The sequence below is a fragment of the Hakea prostrata genome, chromosome 3 (genome assembly GCF_041222555.1).
Source record: "Hakea prostrata isolate BN-2017 chromosome 3, UWA_Hpros_2, whole genome shotgun sequence".
Taxonomy (NCBI): domain Eukaryota; kingdom Viridiplantae; phylum Streptophyta; class Magnoliopsida; order Proteales; family Proteaceae; genus Hakea; species Hakea prostrata.
Window position 1 is genome coordinate 14,159,505 of NC_142602.1, and position 16,185 is coordinate 14,175,689.

Below are 16,185 nucleotides of genomic sequence, written 5' to 3' on the forward strand. Positions count from 1 at the left end.
ACACAGAGACCTTAAAACACTGATCTCCTACTTTATGTTCGAAAAATACACAACACTATAAAACTGAATTTTTTAAACTACCTTAGGGCCTGTTTGGTTACATGAGTCTGGAGATTTCAAATATCTCGAGATTTCAAATCTATAGACTTCAAATCTATGGAGTTATAATTTATAAAATTAAGTGTTTGGTTGTGGAATGAAATCGGAATTCATCCTAAAAATTTATTTGATCGCATGATTTTGTGAATGTCATTGTATAGCTTTTTGAAATCTCGGTTTCACCCCTTACCCATAATCTCGTTCCCTTTTACACTAAACGTGATCGAGTTTCATGATCTAGAGATTTTTACAACCAAACGGGTATAATTCTCAGATTTATGAATCCAGAGATTTGAAATCTCTAGATTCATGTAACCAAACAGGCCCTTACCCACTTAGTAACTAACCCTTTCTGAATCTATCATCTTGAAGAGGGGAACAGCCCTTCTACGGGTTTATATGATTAAAATGACTCTAATTGTAATTAGAATGAATTTTGAATCAATTACTTGTCAAGCATAGAGTTCTAATCATAAAGGAATTAAGATGGTCTCTGTGAAATAACCTAAAATGGCAAACAAGGGTAGCCAACTTAAGCAAAATGGGAAAGGGCAGCTTTTCTGAATTAGGGGAAATTCTTGTACTTATGTTCTTCGTGGATGTGCCTCTGTTCCCATGTCCCAACAAACTCTACATCATACGGTGGAAAGAGCCCCACCTCTGAACTGACGTTCTCAGGTTGAGATTGGACAGCCGCCAACTCTGCTGAGCAAACGTGTTCCCATCGGGTATCAAGACCTCCATAAAAGGATAAAAAAAGAAGTTCCCCAAAAACTTTGCAAACTCTTCAGCTGGAACAGGGGAATATAAAGCAAAAGAAATTCAACTTTATTCAACTGCACATAATCTTATTAGAGAATGCATGACAGATCTACTTTAATCTTCTAATTGGATTTTTCAGTAGAGATCAAGCAGAATTCAGAGAATTTACAGCATTATCTACTCTCTCTCTCGTTGTAGCAACAGCCAGCACCCTCACTTTCAAGTTAGTTTGCCACCAAGGACTAGGGCTGCTTGAGTGACTGCTCTAGCAACCCTCCAGATTTCATGTTGTACAGAATTCCATGACTCTGCAGTGTCTAAAATCTTTGCTTTCTCAATGGCATCATCTATCCCAGGAAATGATTTTGATCCATAATCATCATGTTTTGATGGCCCGTAAACCTGAAATGATAACAGCAAAGTTCTAGTCGCATTAAATAACGTATCAGAATACCAATTGAGGCTACATTCTTGGATCAGTGATTTATTTACAAAGTCTCTATGATCCTAGCCATCAAGAAGGCAGTAAAGGGACCAAAACAAAAAAAAGAAGAAGAAGAGAGGGGAAGGTCTATTTTAGGATTCGAAGAGTTAAAACCAAGAATGATACATACCAAATGCTTATACCATGACCTCCCAAGCAGCCCATCTCGGTCTGTAAATGCTCGTTCTGCCATCATTAACCTGTCATTTATCACCCTTTGTCTCAAGTAGTCTCTATCCCACAATGATGGGTACAATCCTGCCCAGATCTTACCTTTCTTTATTACCTAAAGCATGATCAATTCGTTAGTTAATGTGTACTGCCTAAACCACAGATCATAAATACTCGTGTTATGGAACTTTTAGCAATACCTTTATCTGTTCATTTATTTTGGTGGCAGATTTCTTGAGCTTATCAATGGACTTGTATAAGGGAAGAAGACTTAAACCCTTGGATGAAATTTCATCTTCAAATGCCTTCACGCTTGCCTGTCAGATATAGACTCATGAAGTTGAATCTTGAACTAAACAAATTGCTTATCTTACATGCATGTTGCCATGAAATGGAGCAGTGAAGTAAAGTGCATATGAACATGCATTCATAAGAAATGGAAATTTGTTTTTCGCGTATCTGCGTTAATCTATGCATGTAAAACACACAAAGACGAAAGCATAAAAAAGAAGAAAAAAAAAGGAGGCAGATGGAAGACCACTGCCAGGTGTAAACACATATATATCATCAACATACCTGAAGCTCTTGTGCATAAGAAACATAATTAAATGGCAGGAAGTCCTCATCTGCGAGCTTAAGAGCAGCTAGCCCCCAAATGCTGGCCACTGTTAGATGAAAACACAGTGAGACAAAGATACTAGATCAGGCTGGAAGCCTGGAACCAAGTTTGAAGTAAAGGGCTTTGAAAAATTATGATGACCTTTATAAGTAGCTACATTTGCTGTTGTGTCTTTTCTTTTTATGAAAAGACAAATAAAGTAAGAAGTACCGACTTTTCTGATCGATCAAATATTATTCAATTTCCTAATCCTAGAAAGGTTTCACAGGCTGAATAATGATTCAGATAGGCACACCCAAGTTCATATATCAAAATAGAAAATTGCCAAAAATATTGAATAAATAAAAATAGAAGAAATACCTGCTACATGCCTATGGAACATTGGGTCACCATATTTCCTCATCCAAACGAAGTCATCATACATTGAGTGATAGACTGGGTATTCTGCGAAAGAAAACACTGAAGGGCTTAATCATGCAAAATACATAAAAGTTCGATCACAAGACTAAGCATATGTTGTCAATGCAAGTTAAGCACATGTTTCGAAGAGACTATATGCATCTTTATAGGATGATACAGCAAACTCAGAAGTTAAAAAAATGTCTGATGCCAAGCAAAACATTTAAAAAACTGTTTACATAATTCCGTGGTGAAGGGGGAAGAATTATAGTGTTGGAAAACCAACATGTGTGCATATGTTGGTAGACATAAGTTTCCCAGTTCAAATTATATGGTACCATCTTATAAAATTGCATATGTTTACTAGTAAACACATGGATGTAACTCCCAGACTGAGGGCCAATAACCAGGAACAATCAATTGAATTCAGCAGTAAAATTTGGATTTCTTACAACCCTGCGTTTGGGGCTGTAGGAACAATATACTAGGTTTGGCTAGAGCCTGGGGGTCTAGGTCGTTGAGACCTAAATCTGAATTCTGTTATTTTCAATTTCAGGATCAATTTTCTAAGTCTAGGGTCTGGGAAAATTAGGGTTTTCTAATTCTAGGGTTTCTAGGGGGTGGCTAGGGTTAGGTTTAGGGTCAAAGGTTGAGGAGGTAGGGCATGATGAGTCCAAAAGGGAATGGGATTGCGGTAAGGGGTTTGAGAGATCTAGGGAATGGGGAATTAGGACTACTAGGGTTTTGGGGAGAAGATGAAGTGTTGGCTTTAGGGTTTTGAGTAGGCAATTGGGGTGAGGGATGGGAACCGAATATTGGGGGGGATGGGGTTTGGTGGGAGGCAATTGGCAGCTGCAGGGTTTTAGGGTTTGGGGAAAGGATACTAGGTGCCGCAAGACAGAGGGAGGGATTTAGAGAGGTTTGAGATGAGATAGGAGATGGGGAATGGGGTGGGATGATTAGTTGCTTGCTGTTTACCAGTGGGGATTAAAAATTTCTTGAAGAAGGAACACCACAAAGCTAGGAAACCCTACAAAAAATTTCTTCGTCAATAATCCGATTTGATTACATGTGTCGCACTATATTTATAGCCTTACATCAAAGGATTCCTACTTGGACTCAAATTAGAAAGAAAAACAAACCAGGATTTCTGTTTTTAAGAGAACTCCCAACTAAATATAATTGCAAAATTAAAAGAACTTCTATTATAAGAAGGAATCCTATTTAACTAACTACTCCTAACTAAACTAGGATTCTTTAATAACTTGAAAAGGACTAACTCCACAAAATAAAGTTATGACCACAATCCTACTAAAATTCTGGTTCTACTTAGGTCAAATTGGGTAGGAATAGGCTACCCAAAATGACCAAAATGCCCCCTGTTGATGAAAAAGACTCCATGCAGCTGGGCTGGACTGTAGGTTGCCGGGGAGAAACCCTAGGTCCTACTTCAGCCCTTGGGCGCCCTCTCTTTAGGTCGCCCTCTCTTTAGGTCGCCAGGCACTTTACAGAATACACGTTTTCACCTTTCACCACTACTCTACAAACTTCTATCCAAGCTAAAAGACAGAAGTGGGGAAGGGGAAAGAGGGAGGAAAGATTCCAACCTAACCCTCAACTTTTCTTTTCTTCCTCCCCCCCCCCCCCCCCCCAATGTCATTAGCAACAGAACAAAAATATTTAAATCACGCAGGTTGAATAATGATTTAAATACCATTGCTAACTGAACATATATTAGAAAAAATCTAGTATGGGCACAAGAGTGCATAGCTTGAGAATTTAAAGTGGCCCCTGAATTTGAATATAAATGGCTGATGGTTCAACTTCAGGAGCTCACTAAAGGCTGAAACTTTTCCACCATCCAGTCATTGCAAAACTAATGTTCCCACCACCAGATATGGAAAAAAAATATGTGCATCGCAGACAGAACATGATCACATTAGTTTCTTCTTTCTTTACCCTATTTTACTTTGGGAAGGGGGGGGTGTGTTGGGTGGGTTAGTGGTAAGATTTTGACCTGGAAGAAAAATCCATTTCCACTTTAATGTTGGCATTCATCATCTTACATCTAAGGCCTTAATTGATACATCAGTAGAAGTTTTCATGGGAATATTACATTTTTGTCAGGTTCAGTCTCTGTACAAGGGCTTTTCTTATCTCATTCCCTTTCCTTGTTTACACAACAAGGTAAGTTTTGTCACCATAGAAGGGCTTTCCCTCTCCCACTCCCCTTCCTTAATTTTCACATCAACATTGATCTGTCTCTGCAGACGGCACCATCTGATTGTAAGGAGTATCTTGCAGATTATAAATGAACATAAATTTGCCAAAGCAGATGATCATACCTCCTCCATAGAACATGTCAACTGATGGAACTCCAAGATGTTGAACAAAAGGTGCATAATCTGAACCCCCGCCACCCAACCTCTCAATCTTCAAAGAGAAAAAAAAAATTTACTTATCAACCATTTCCACGTCTAATAAGTAATTCATAATAATATAACCATCTAATGAGCACAAATAAGGAAATTGGATATTTTATTCTTAACTAATGAAGAAGACTTGTTAGTAGTTCAAAGGCATGTATTAACATAATATTAAATAAAGGTTGAAATTTGGTCAGGAACCACCTTGGAGGAATCATCAGAGCCGATCCATGAGTCATACATTGTTTGAGAGGAGTTATCAGGATCTTGAACCTTCAACAATCATGAGCTTTGTTCAGCAAGATAAAAAAGGAAAATAGTAAAGAAACCTATATGTTTCCAACAAAAACAGAAACAACCAAAATGAAAAGTTTTCCTTCTTGTACAACATCAATGATTCATTGATTGTCAATGATATTGCAACCCCAACACAGGCTGCGGCGGTAGTTGTAAATGTTTCGCTCCCATTGTTCCTCTATTAACCTTTTTCCTTCTCTTGGTTGTTTATTTATTTATTTTTCTTTTGGGTGGCGTGGGCATGTGAGGGCTCTACTGCCCCAGAGACTGCCAGTAAATATACATCACTGCAATTATACCTTTTGAGCAACTTGTTTGAGTAGTTCGTCAAGCTGAGGAGTTGCAGCAGCATGGAACCCTGCCCCAGAGACCGCACAGTCTACATTCAGATAAGCAACAACCCTTGAGGCCAACATTTCTCTATTTTCTTCTACCCATTCTGTTGATCCAATCTGCAAAACGCTGGACTGGTTAAAGTGGACCACAAGCTCCAATATGATTGACTGACAAATAACTCATATTTCAGGATAGATAGAGTTGATTCATTAGCGAAACCTTTGGTACTGACATATTGCTATTGATAATTTTTTTTATCAATAAAACAATAAAGTGTACAGTTTTGGAATGAGATGAAGTATAAGTATTATGAGAAGGTTCCTTTTAGACCAATTGCGAAAATTTTTGGTAGGAAGGGATACAATAAATGGTGCATAAATAATTTTTTTTTTTCATAAATGATTAAAAAATAAGGGCAAACCTGACGCTGAAGGCTACTGCACATGCAGAGCCTGGGGGCAATTTTCCTAAGTAGCCTTACCCCAGCAATTTTGCAGAGAAGCCATTTCGATGCCTGGACCTCAGGCTACAACTGTGGTCCACTGTTGTGCCAAGGCCTGCCTCTCATCTGATCATAAATTATATACCATATAAAATATATAGAAATCTCCTTAATATGATACTTATAATATGAGAAAACAGTAAGACAGAAGTACAAGAAAACATTGAAAAAGAAGACACCAGAATAAGTTACTACCTAAAAATTATATATTATTAATTAAGAACTCAAAACAAAGAAATGCAAATCAAACGAGGGGACATCTCAACTGGTTGTTTTACCTACAGGAGATGAGGAAAATAGGTGTTTGGCTATTATGGGGCCCACCATTTTCAACTGAACTATCTTTTCCTCTCTTGTTACATTGTGATAAAAGAACACCAGTAATACATGTAGGCAATTTGACAAGAGGAACTAGTGAGATGTTCTTCTCCAGATCTTACATGACTGAATTGCCAAGTTCTACAACTTCTTTTTTATTATTTTTATTTTTGGCAGTAGGGGGAGGTTGGGGGCTTGGTTGGGGAGGTGTTACCGAAGACATATTTACTTAATCAAGTAATGGTGTGGCAAGTGTTTAGGTGGTCAAGAGATCGAGTCTGTGAATGATACCAGGCCATACTCCTCAGCATCCCAATTGCAAAATATAATCGTTCGCCTTGGTCTCCACCCTCTTTTCTTCAGCTCCCCAAACCTTCTAGCCACCTATTGACACCAAAGAATATTAGCTCTAAAGTTAGCACAGAAATATATTCTTCCTTTTAGGAGTGAGCATGGTCTCCTTCATGAAAATTGAATCCATTTAGAAGAGTGAAAGGTTTACCCATCCCAACTAACCTCTAGTAGTGCTGCAGTCCCACTGTTCGGATCAACTGCGCCAAATGTCCAAGCATCGCGATGGTTACCAAGTAGTACAAATCTGTACAAAAATTAGAATAAAAAAGAACATAAAATTGAGTTGATGAAAAAATAGAAATTTCCCTGGCCCCTGTTTCTTTAATGATGGCCTAATGCAATCAATAGTTTTCTCATTATTAACAACAGTAAATTTTTCTATATTAAAACATTAGGTGTAATATTAGTCACAAATACCTATGGAAGATGGTTGAACTAGTTACATGAGATGTCAACCGAAGGAGATTATCACTGGTCACAGTGATCCAACCAGTCCACACACTCCATCTCGCTATTAGCAATCAGTACCAACATGAGATGAATGCAGTGGCTTCCTGAGTTAAAAGAGTCTAAAGTTCAACATTTCAAAACTTTAAAACATGCTTCCAGTTTTATCTCAATATTTGAAAGAATGGCAGAACTACGGTGGTATACTAGTAAGTTGCAATAAATTTGTGGAATAAAAGCCAGCTAGATTGAAAGCCATTCTCTAGGTAATTTTAAGCACAAAAAAAGAATGTCAAAGACTAGACACTCAGCTATTCTCCCTAAAGAAAACCCTATACGGTCAAAGGAAACAACTATTACGTAGCTAGCATTCAAATAATTAATGGAATGGCTAAATTAAGATGATCACTTAACATATGACAAAATTAAGGAGAGAACCATAAAAATTGAATAAGGCATACCGGTCAGGCTCTTCCGATCCTTCAATAACACCAAAGACATTTTGGATTGTAGCTATGACTTGCTCTCCCTGAAGAAGAAATCAAGTACCCATTAACTCAGTACAACAGGATATTGGCATTCAATCAAATCCATCTGGGAGAAATGAGAATTATCTTTATATTTAGTTTGATTCTGGTGTAAATCAATCCATCCAAAATATTAAAGCTGATAATTTGTTACTACCAATGAAACATCTGAAGACCCAATGAAGAACTCATCAACCCAGTTCGACAAAACATTGATATACCAACCCCTCTGGATCACAAGGTGATTAATACCACTACCAATCAAACTTCTGAAGATTAAACAAAGTACCCATTTACCAATTCAACGAAAATATTGATATCCAACCAAGCAATCTAAAGATAACAGCTGACAACTTACTCTTTTTTCTTTTATTGGTAAGAACTGATAACTTACAACAGAAATTAGAAAGAACTACTGACGATAAATAGAGCAGAACTAAAAGCTTGTCAAGGGCCCCAAAACACTCATCTAACGTGGTATTTAAAGGAAACAAATAAATGAACCAGTAGAAGCAGAAATTTTATTAGGTTTCTGGAACTGTTTTCTCACTTACAGTATAGCTGAGATTGAGGACAGCAGGACCAGGTCCAACCCGGTAAACTGCAGCGTCGATGCCGCCCTGCCAATCATCGGCGGCCACTTGTCCATCAATAGACCTGATGATAGCTTCACCATCAGCTGCTGAGACTGGTAACGATGGTATCGACGGGAGCTCTCCACGCATTTCGACTTCATCACCGGACAGCCTCTCACAGTCACTGGTGCTGGCCCACCCCGGTGTCGTCGGATCTCCGGTCGCACCATACACAGTCCCCACCTGAACACCACTCGGCGGCAGCCACTTGTCATCGGGAAAGCATTTCGCGCCCTTACCTCCTCCACCACCGTAATCCTTGGCATCGGAGTAAACGACGACGGCGACGGCACCGGCTTCATAGGCATGACGTACTATATCGCCGCGGAATATCTGGCCGTACCTTGCCAAGGCGATATTGCCGGAAACATTCACACCCATCGCTTCCAAGGTGGCGTAATCCTCGACGCGGCCATAGTTAACGTACACTACCTTCCCCGACGCCGTCCCAGACTTCGCGTAAGCGTGGAAGGTGGGAAGAACCTCGCCTGCTACGCCGGCGTAAGGGTCGCCGGGGTAAATTTCCTGTCGGAGTTCGAATTTTGTCGTTGTAGTGTCGTCCGGCGGAGCCCGAGTGAGAGTGAGAGAGCGGGAGAGTGGGTAAGTGAGAGAGACATGATAGGGAGTGATGTGTGAAGGAATGGAATAGGAAGCGAGAGTGGAGAGGACGTAGGCGGCGGTGTCAGCGTTGGCTTGGGTTCCGGCGACATGGGGTCGACGAGTGAGATTGAAGAGGTTATCGGCGATAGAGTTGTTGTCGGAGATGTAGAAGGAGGTGAAAACGGAGTGATAATCTGGGTCGGGAATCAACCCAATGGAGTAGAAGAAGATGCCGGAAACAGGGAGAAGGATAAGTGCTATTAAGGAAGGGATGCAGGCGGCGGTGCTGACCCATCGTCCACCGGCAATGATGGCGCGCCTGAACATGCTGTAATTTTCACTTCTTCTGGATTTCAGAGAGCTTCTGCCTTCTGTGAATTAGATTATCATCTGAGGAATCCGCATGATTATTAGACTTAATAGTTATTACACAGGAAGAAGGATGAGAAAAACTGCCGGTACAGGCGGCATCAACGTGGACACTCAGAGCAGGGGAGTTTCTCTCTCTGCGTCCAGTGTCTTCTCTTTTCTTTTTCTTTTTCTTTCTTTCTTCCCTTTTTTTTTTTTTTTTTTTTTTTTAATTACAAAATCAGAAGTCTTCTCCATGAGATAGCTTTTATTTTTATTTTTATTTTTTTTTTCTTGAGAAAAAAAAAAAACTAGGGGTTAAGGAGGGTGTCCGGGCAATTAGACAGTGAGTTCTTAGGGCAGAGGCACAGCATAATAATGTAGGAAATTTTAGTAAGGAAAACAAAAAGGCAGGTTAATGAGATATTACTAATTGGTATTTATGATTTTTCGGTTGGTCGGATAATATATTTACGTTGAGCCATCGAGATGATTCATACAAAAAGCGAAGAATCGTTGGTAAATTGTAGAATCTAGTTTACTTACTTGTCAGGAGTTATTACCGCTCTTTTAGTCTCCCACCCTAAATATTTGGAAACGCATGTCTAAGATCTAACTTGTTGACGTAGAAACCCTCCCCTTTTGATCTTCTGGGAAGACCTAAAGGTAGTATTTACTTCTTTCTTCGTGAAGAAAGAATCCGAACTCATAAATTATATCCACTATTCTAGTAATTAAGAGACAACTATCAAAAATATAAATTCATTACATGGGTGGCGTTGGGCAAAGCATAAAGCCATGAATTGAACGTCAATCCTATTTTTAAAGCCCAATAGGAAGCATTTTTTCCCCCACAACTTCTTTTATAAATAGCATTGTATAGCCATACAATAACCTTTTTTTTATCCACAAAATGTAAGTGGAATCATGGTCTTTCAGCATCCTCAATGGAGGCAGAGGCATGTAGGGATGCTCTTTTGTTAGCCAAGACCATTGAGTTGTGGCAAGTTATCATCTTCCATGATTCCTCAAGTTGGTTTTGTCTCTCAACGAAATTCCAACTCAGTGTATTGGGCAACCAACGTTATCTTATCTCACATTAAGAGTCTAAGACGCTCAACGAGGATTTTCTTTCAGTTCAATTTAGATACCTTTATAGGAAGGACAATGTGTATGCCAACTATCTTATATCCAATAGAACTCTTCGCTCAAATTATTTATTGACCTTTCCCTCATCCGAACAAGGATTTTTGCTAAGTTCTTTGAATAAAATCCTTCTTTAGTTAATTAAAAAAAAAAATCTTTCAATGACATAAACATTTTTGTATTTATTAAGTAAAAATTCCCTACCCAATATTCCATGGTATTTTACTATATTAGATTGATAATGATATTGTTGGCATCTCTATTATTTGATAAATGTAGCTATCACATATTTGAAAACTTCCCAAAATAACATACCCTCTTTGCAATAAAAGGTTAGGTATGATAATGAAATGTCATTTGATAGTATCTTATGTATCTATCTGATCCGTCTAAAATCTTGCAAAAGGAGGAGGATGAAGGAGACAAACATATTGTATACGCAACATACATCATCATCTCATGCTTTTTGAACATTTTAGTGCAAAATTGTGATAGCCACTTCATAGAATCTTATGTGGGGGCATCATTTGCAAATTTGCAGCCATTTCTATTTATAAAAGTGGCTTCCAAATTCCGATATCTTATTGTTAAATGGGTGGTATTTTTTGGTTTGCTGTATTAATTCATGTCTTTTCTTTATTTTTGTATGGTACCATTCTTACATGGATGGTTACATGAATCCAGAGATTTCAAATCTATGGATTCATAAATGTGAGATTTATACTCGTTTGGTTGTAAAAATCCTTAGATTCATGAAATTTAGAGATTCATCTTTTTATACTAAAAATATAAATCTTTAGATTTATGGGTATGAGGGTGAAATCCAAAAATGAGTAAACTTATATCCATTTACACTAAAAACTTTCCATGTATTCGACACCATACATACAATGCATCAAATCTTTGTATACCATATTTGAAAGCTAAGAAAAGAAAAAGGACAATGACAATGATTATATAATGATTGATGGGTAAACTTATCTCTTTGAAAACTCTCTCTTTCTTATCTTACATCCCAAACACAACAAAGGTTTAAATTTTCCATTGATGGAAAAATGTTGTCCAATTCAATGATTGAAAAGCATACCAAGTCTATCCTAGGGACTTTGCTCCAGTCTTAGGCAGGATGGTTAAGTAAAACATTTCGGACTGTTATATCAAAATTTTGGTCTCTTGGTCGTTTAAGTTCAATGGTCAAAATTAGATTTTAACCGAATGGAATTAGGCAAAACAGTCCTACTTGCCACGGACTAAACCTTTCTAACTAGGGAATTAACTATAAAATTAGTTCACCTAGAAACATATTAGACCAACCACGTCGGTTCAAAACCAAGAAGATGTCAAACATCCTCCACCACTCAAATGGCATCCAATTCGATGGGGGGAGGGAGAAAACGACCCCTTGTGTGGTCTCCTCTCTTTTCCCTTTTCTAACAGCTAGGGTTTTGCCAATGAAAACGTTCTCAACATGGGATGGGCTTGCAACACCAATAATGGGCTCCCCCATTAGAGTCTAGATGACCGCCCCCAGCCCAAACTTTGTATCCTTAAAAGCATCGTCTACCCTTGATTGATTGAAAAAGCCTGACCGAAGGAGTATCCACTTTGTTTTTACCTTTCTTTTTTATATATTGGTGATGAGAGTATTACATTAATCTACTTCTTCACTAAGAGGTGTTGTTCTTACCAACTTGCACACAATTCTTCTCCCCAGGATCAACCACCTTGTTTCTTGAGTCTTCACTTGAAGCTTTACTATCCCATTGCAAACAATGTACTCTTAAGCTACTACTAAAGCTTTCTTCAGAACTTGGTGACACAATCCAAATATTTCAGCATACGTATGCAATCTGAGCTTAGATCTCCTTGTTGGACCACTTGTCCACTGGGAGAGCTTCCTTCCAACTTCTTATTGCCGACACAACTAAAGGATCTCATCAGCCGAAGGAGAGAAGAATAAAGGCGATGTGAGCGACACTCTTCGAGCAACCTCACAATATAATAGAATGTGATATGTGTAGTTTCATCCAATCCACACCAAGGGCAGCTCAGGTCCCTTGGCTCCTGCCTCTTGAACAGTTCATTCTTTTGCCGAGGGAAGAACACTTACACAAGCTCTCCAAGGCTTGCTTTGGAAGTTAGGCACCACTGTGCATATTCCGATATTCGTATGTATGGCATTCATGGCAACAGCCCTTCAATGAAATCAGCCCAATCAGAAAAAGTATATATGTAACTATTGTCTCATTGATCCTGATTTTGCTTGGGAGTAGCGCTTCTCCTTGTAGTTAAAGGCCCAAATGCTCTCTGGAGTTTAGATTAGCTTCAAACCACAAATTGAATCTGGACCGTGTGCTGCTAGGAGCAGCGTTGCTCCGATTGTGCCACAGCCAATATCATGTCGTAGTCTTTCTACGAAAAAAACATATCATGTTTTAGATTTATCAAATTCAAATAAGGATAAACAAATTTCAAAATTCAAACGTTGAGATTAAAATTAATAATGTGAAACTGCCCCTCGATTTCCGTGCTAATTAAGTTCTTAAGTTAACGGTCTAAGCTTTCAAAATTGGATAAAATATAGATTTAAGTATTCTATGACGAATATCGATCTTTTCAAATCCTAGTTCCCTTCGCATCTTCTTGTACTTTTCTTTTTGGGTAGAAATCACATTTTCTTGTACATTTCATTCGATCATACATATTCAAACGAGGAAGACAATGTACACTAACCAGATAATGTTTTCTTTCCTTAGATTTAATCGATGTTCGTGAGACATAGAAAGAGACTTCACAGTTCACCAGACACGCTTCACGAAAGCTTTTTCTAGCAGTAATCGATGTCTCGAACAGGTGAAGAGAATTGGCAATACAGAGAAGCCTCGAAGCAATGGATATTGGATTGGATTTGGAGGACGACTCAGTCAAATCAATCCCTAATCATTATCGTTATTCAAATTCCAATAAAGATAAAGAACACTTATGATGGGTCATGGATTTCATCTCAGAAATCACCACCGTCATCAACACAAATGGAAGTGAAACCAGTGATGAATGATTTTTTTTTCCTTTTTTGGGTTTCTCTCAGTTTTCTTTTTCCAACCACATTGAAATCACAGTGTTCCATTATCGGTTTATCCTATAGGGAGTTGGTCCATAGAAGCAAGCTCCATTAATCATTCATATCCTCCTCTCTGCCACTCTAGTCTCTCCTCTGCTACTCCATCTTCTTTGCAGGTATTCTCTCTCTGAATTCCTTACATACTCTGCCGACTTATCCAACCTACCCATTACAACACTCTTAAAATTAAAGGCTTCTTGAGCCTGAAAACATGACCTTTGCATCCCAACTCCGCTCAAGCTAGCCCTTGATTCAACCATTTCATTCAGCCTTAGCTTCTTCTTCATACACGGCTCGGGCCTCTGCTTTGGGGCACTGTAAGACCTGTCTTTGGCCCTAAATGACTGCGTATTCGTCATGTAATTGGGGAAATTAGAATAACCCCTGAAGTTCTCCGCGCACACGCTCTTTGCAGGAGCTACGGTTGCATATGAAGCTCCCAAATTCGCAAAACGAGGGGTGCTATGTGCCGTGCAAAACCTAAGTTCGTCACCTGTTAAGCTCCACTCAAAATCTTGGTAGTTCTGGCTCTTGGGTATGGAGAGACGAGCAGGAATTTGGCATGGCAGAGGTGATGATATCGTTTCGTATGATGGTTCTTCAGTAGAATCCCACATTGATTCTTTGGCTCTTCGGGATTTTGATCTTGGCCTGCATGTATCTATCTCCACAATTTTTGGGCTCTCTTCGGAATTGTTAAGAGCACTCTCCACTGATGACGATAGCCTCATACTGTGAATTGAAGCCGTTTGTTCGCTTCTTGTTTCCTCAAATCTTTCCTGAAAATTTTTGGTTTTCCAATAAAGAATCAAATGTTATTGTTTGCAGTTAGCATATCCACTTCATGGACTATAAAAATAGAACGTTTGATCTTACAAAGGAGTTGCGAGCCCTCTGCGAGCGAACGGTAGCTTGGGCTCTTACTAGAGCTTGCATACTATACAGAGTTGCAGCTGCTTGCTTGCGCACCAGGTAACCTCTAACATGTGCTTGTAACTTCACCAGCCCCTTTAAAGCTCGAAGGGCCTTTCTAGCCTGCAAGAGACACCACACCACTATGTTAGCAGCCAAGCACCAATAAATAGAACAAGCTAGGTACGAAACAGAGAGGAGAGGAGCAAACAACTTCAAGTTCGGAAACACAATGTAACTACATAATCAGGAACAACCACCAGGTTAACAGAATTCATCTTTTGAAAATGGAAAAGAGGGATTAATGTAAATTAATGTCAGTTACCAGATAACCCCTGAAGACGGTCTGAATCTTCAATGCAGCCCATTTCTCCCTCCCTCCACCAAGCATCGTCCCTCTCCCATGGCTGGTAAGTCTCAAAACGGCAGCCGCAGCTTGGGCAGAGGCAACAGCAGCATCAGCGGCCGCCGCCGTGGCAGCAGCCACAGCAATTGCATGCTTGTTCTGTTGTCTCTCAGTTTCAGTGATATGGGACCTCAGCCAAGCAGCATCAGGGGCAGGAATGTTCACCGGTAAGCTTGTTAGGATCTGAGCATCCCCACAGGAACTCTTTCCTGGGTTGGAAAAACTACATCTTGTCTTATCTTTCTGGTCACCGCCGTTACAGTTTTCCTTCTCTTCCTTCTTGTTATTCTTCTTCTTCTTCGTCCCCAGCAGACTCCTGAACCAACTCATCGCTCTTCCCATTCTTCGGAAATCTCAATTGAAGTGACCCTGGGGAAATACCAGAAGATAGTCGATGATCGTCTACAGAGCAAGTTTAAATCTCTACTAGGACAAAATTAAAAAACCCAAAAGCCAGCTTTCCATGTTGCCAATTGGGAACTCTGGTAACCTGACAATTGAAGAGTGGAGGAAATTTTAATTTACAGATATCAAAATGTTAAGATATGGAGGGAGAGATGGTTAAAGGAAAAAAAATAAAAGAAAACCTGCCATAATTTCGTGGAGAACTACATTATGACGGGAAGATACAGAGACTCTGAAACTAACATCTAACTCAATTTAAACAAATGATTTTGTAGACAAAACAGTCACTAAAGAAAGGAAATAATTGCAGAGAGAGAGAGTGACCACTGACCAGTCCCGTCCCACCTTCTGAAATCTCAACGTAAGAAAAAATAAAAATAAAAAATGAATTCCTCTCATACTTTAAAATAGAAAGAAACCTGAGCGTTCACCGTCACTGATGCTCTCATGACTCATGAATCTCTGCATTATTTTTATTCGAACTTTTAAACTTTTTCTTTCCCTCGCAGTCTTTGTCACTTCGGCCCTACGTAAGAATAGAATCAAAATTAACCTTTGGTCTTCATGCTTTTCAGTTTCAGGATTCAGATTCTGAACTCTTAACTCTGCAACGCCATTAAAGACCAAACTCTTGTAGATATCTTACTTCAGCTATGGGTTACCCTTCAATTTTTTTCTTTCCTCTCTGTTTTTTGGGTTGGACTGTTGGAGAAGTGGTAAGCGTATCTTTCGGATCCTCCAGATTTCTTTTAGTTTTTTTAGCGATTCAAATTTTGACGAATCCGAGGCAGTTGAGGGATAGCTTTGTAATTTGACATAAGAATGTGTCGGATAACGGTTGGACTGGAGCAGGTGATGGGGACTAAAATGA

At 39.1% G+C, this 16,185-nt stretch overlaps 2 protein-coding genes across 2 annotated transcripts; both read right to left on the reverse strand.

Moving 5' to 3' along the window:
* Window positions 1–912: 912 nt before the first annotated feature.
* Window positions 913–9,515, reverse strand: LOC149021000 (Peptidase M28 family protein). The gene is made up of 12 exons (XM_089149254.1): window positions 8,296–9,515; window positions 7,676–7,743; window positions 6,930–7,011; window positions 6,705–6,797; window positions 5,557–5,709; window positions 5,165–5,233; window positions 4,880–4,967; window positions 2,496–2,579; window positions 2,093–2,181; window positions 1,717–1,833; window positions 1,476–1,631; window positions 913–1,263 (listed from the first exon to the last, which is right to left on the reverse strand). The coding sequence occupies exons 1-12, from the start codon at window positions 9,301–9,303 to the stop codon at window positions 1,081–1,083; spliced, it is 2,190 nt and encodes a 729-aa protein (XP_089005380.1). The 5' UTR covers window positions 9,304–9,515; the 3' UTR covers window positions 913–1,080.
* Window positions 9,516–12,993: 3,478 nt separating this feature from the next.
* LOC149021001 (protein IQ-domain 26-like) lies at window positions 12,994–15,756 on the reverse strand. The gene is made up of 4 exons (XM_089147032.1): window positions 15,497–15,756; window positions 14,829–15,399; window positions 14,468–14,626; window positions 12,994–14,370 (listed from the first exon to the last, which is right to left on the reverse strand). Exons 2-4 carry the CDS (start codon window positions 15,249–15,251, stop codon window positions 13,651–13,653), a joined length of 1,302 nt encoding a protein of 433 aa, XP_089003158.1. The 5' UTR covers window positions 15,252–15,399; window positions 15,497–15,756; the 3' UTR covers window positions 12,994–13,650.
* Window positions 15,757–16,185: the final 429 nt, after the last annotated feature.

Excerpts from the sequence above, each read along its gene's own strand:
- LOC149021000 (XM_089149254.1), bottom strand. The coding sequence starts at position 9,303 with ATGTTCAGGCGCGCCATCATTGCCGGTGGACGATGGGTCAGCACCGCC. Across the intron at positions 1,834-2,092 it reads CTTATGCACAAGAGCTTCAG|GCAAGCGTGAAGGCATTTGA; the intron begins GTATGTTGATGA and ends TATATCTGACAG. Across the intron at positions 1,632-1,716 it reads AAATAAATGAACAGATAAAG|GTAATAAAGAAAGGTAAGAT; the intron begins GTATTGCTAAAA and ends ATCATGCTTTAG.
- LOC149021001 (XM_089147032.1), bottom strand. The coding sequence starts at position 15,251 with ATGGGAAGAGCGATGAGTTGGTTCAGGAGTCTGCTGGGGACGAAGAAG. Across the intron at positions 14,627-14,828 it reads CCGTCTTCAGGGGTTATCTG|GCTAGAAAGGCCCTTCGAGC; the intron begins GTAACTGACATT and ends TGTCTCTTGCAG. Across the intron at positions 14,371-14,467 it reads AGAGGGCTCGCAACTCCTTT|GAAAGATTTGAGGAAACAAG; the intron begins GTAAGATCAAAC and ends AAAAATTTTCAG.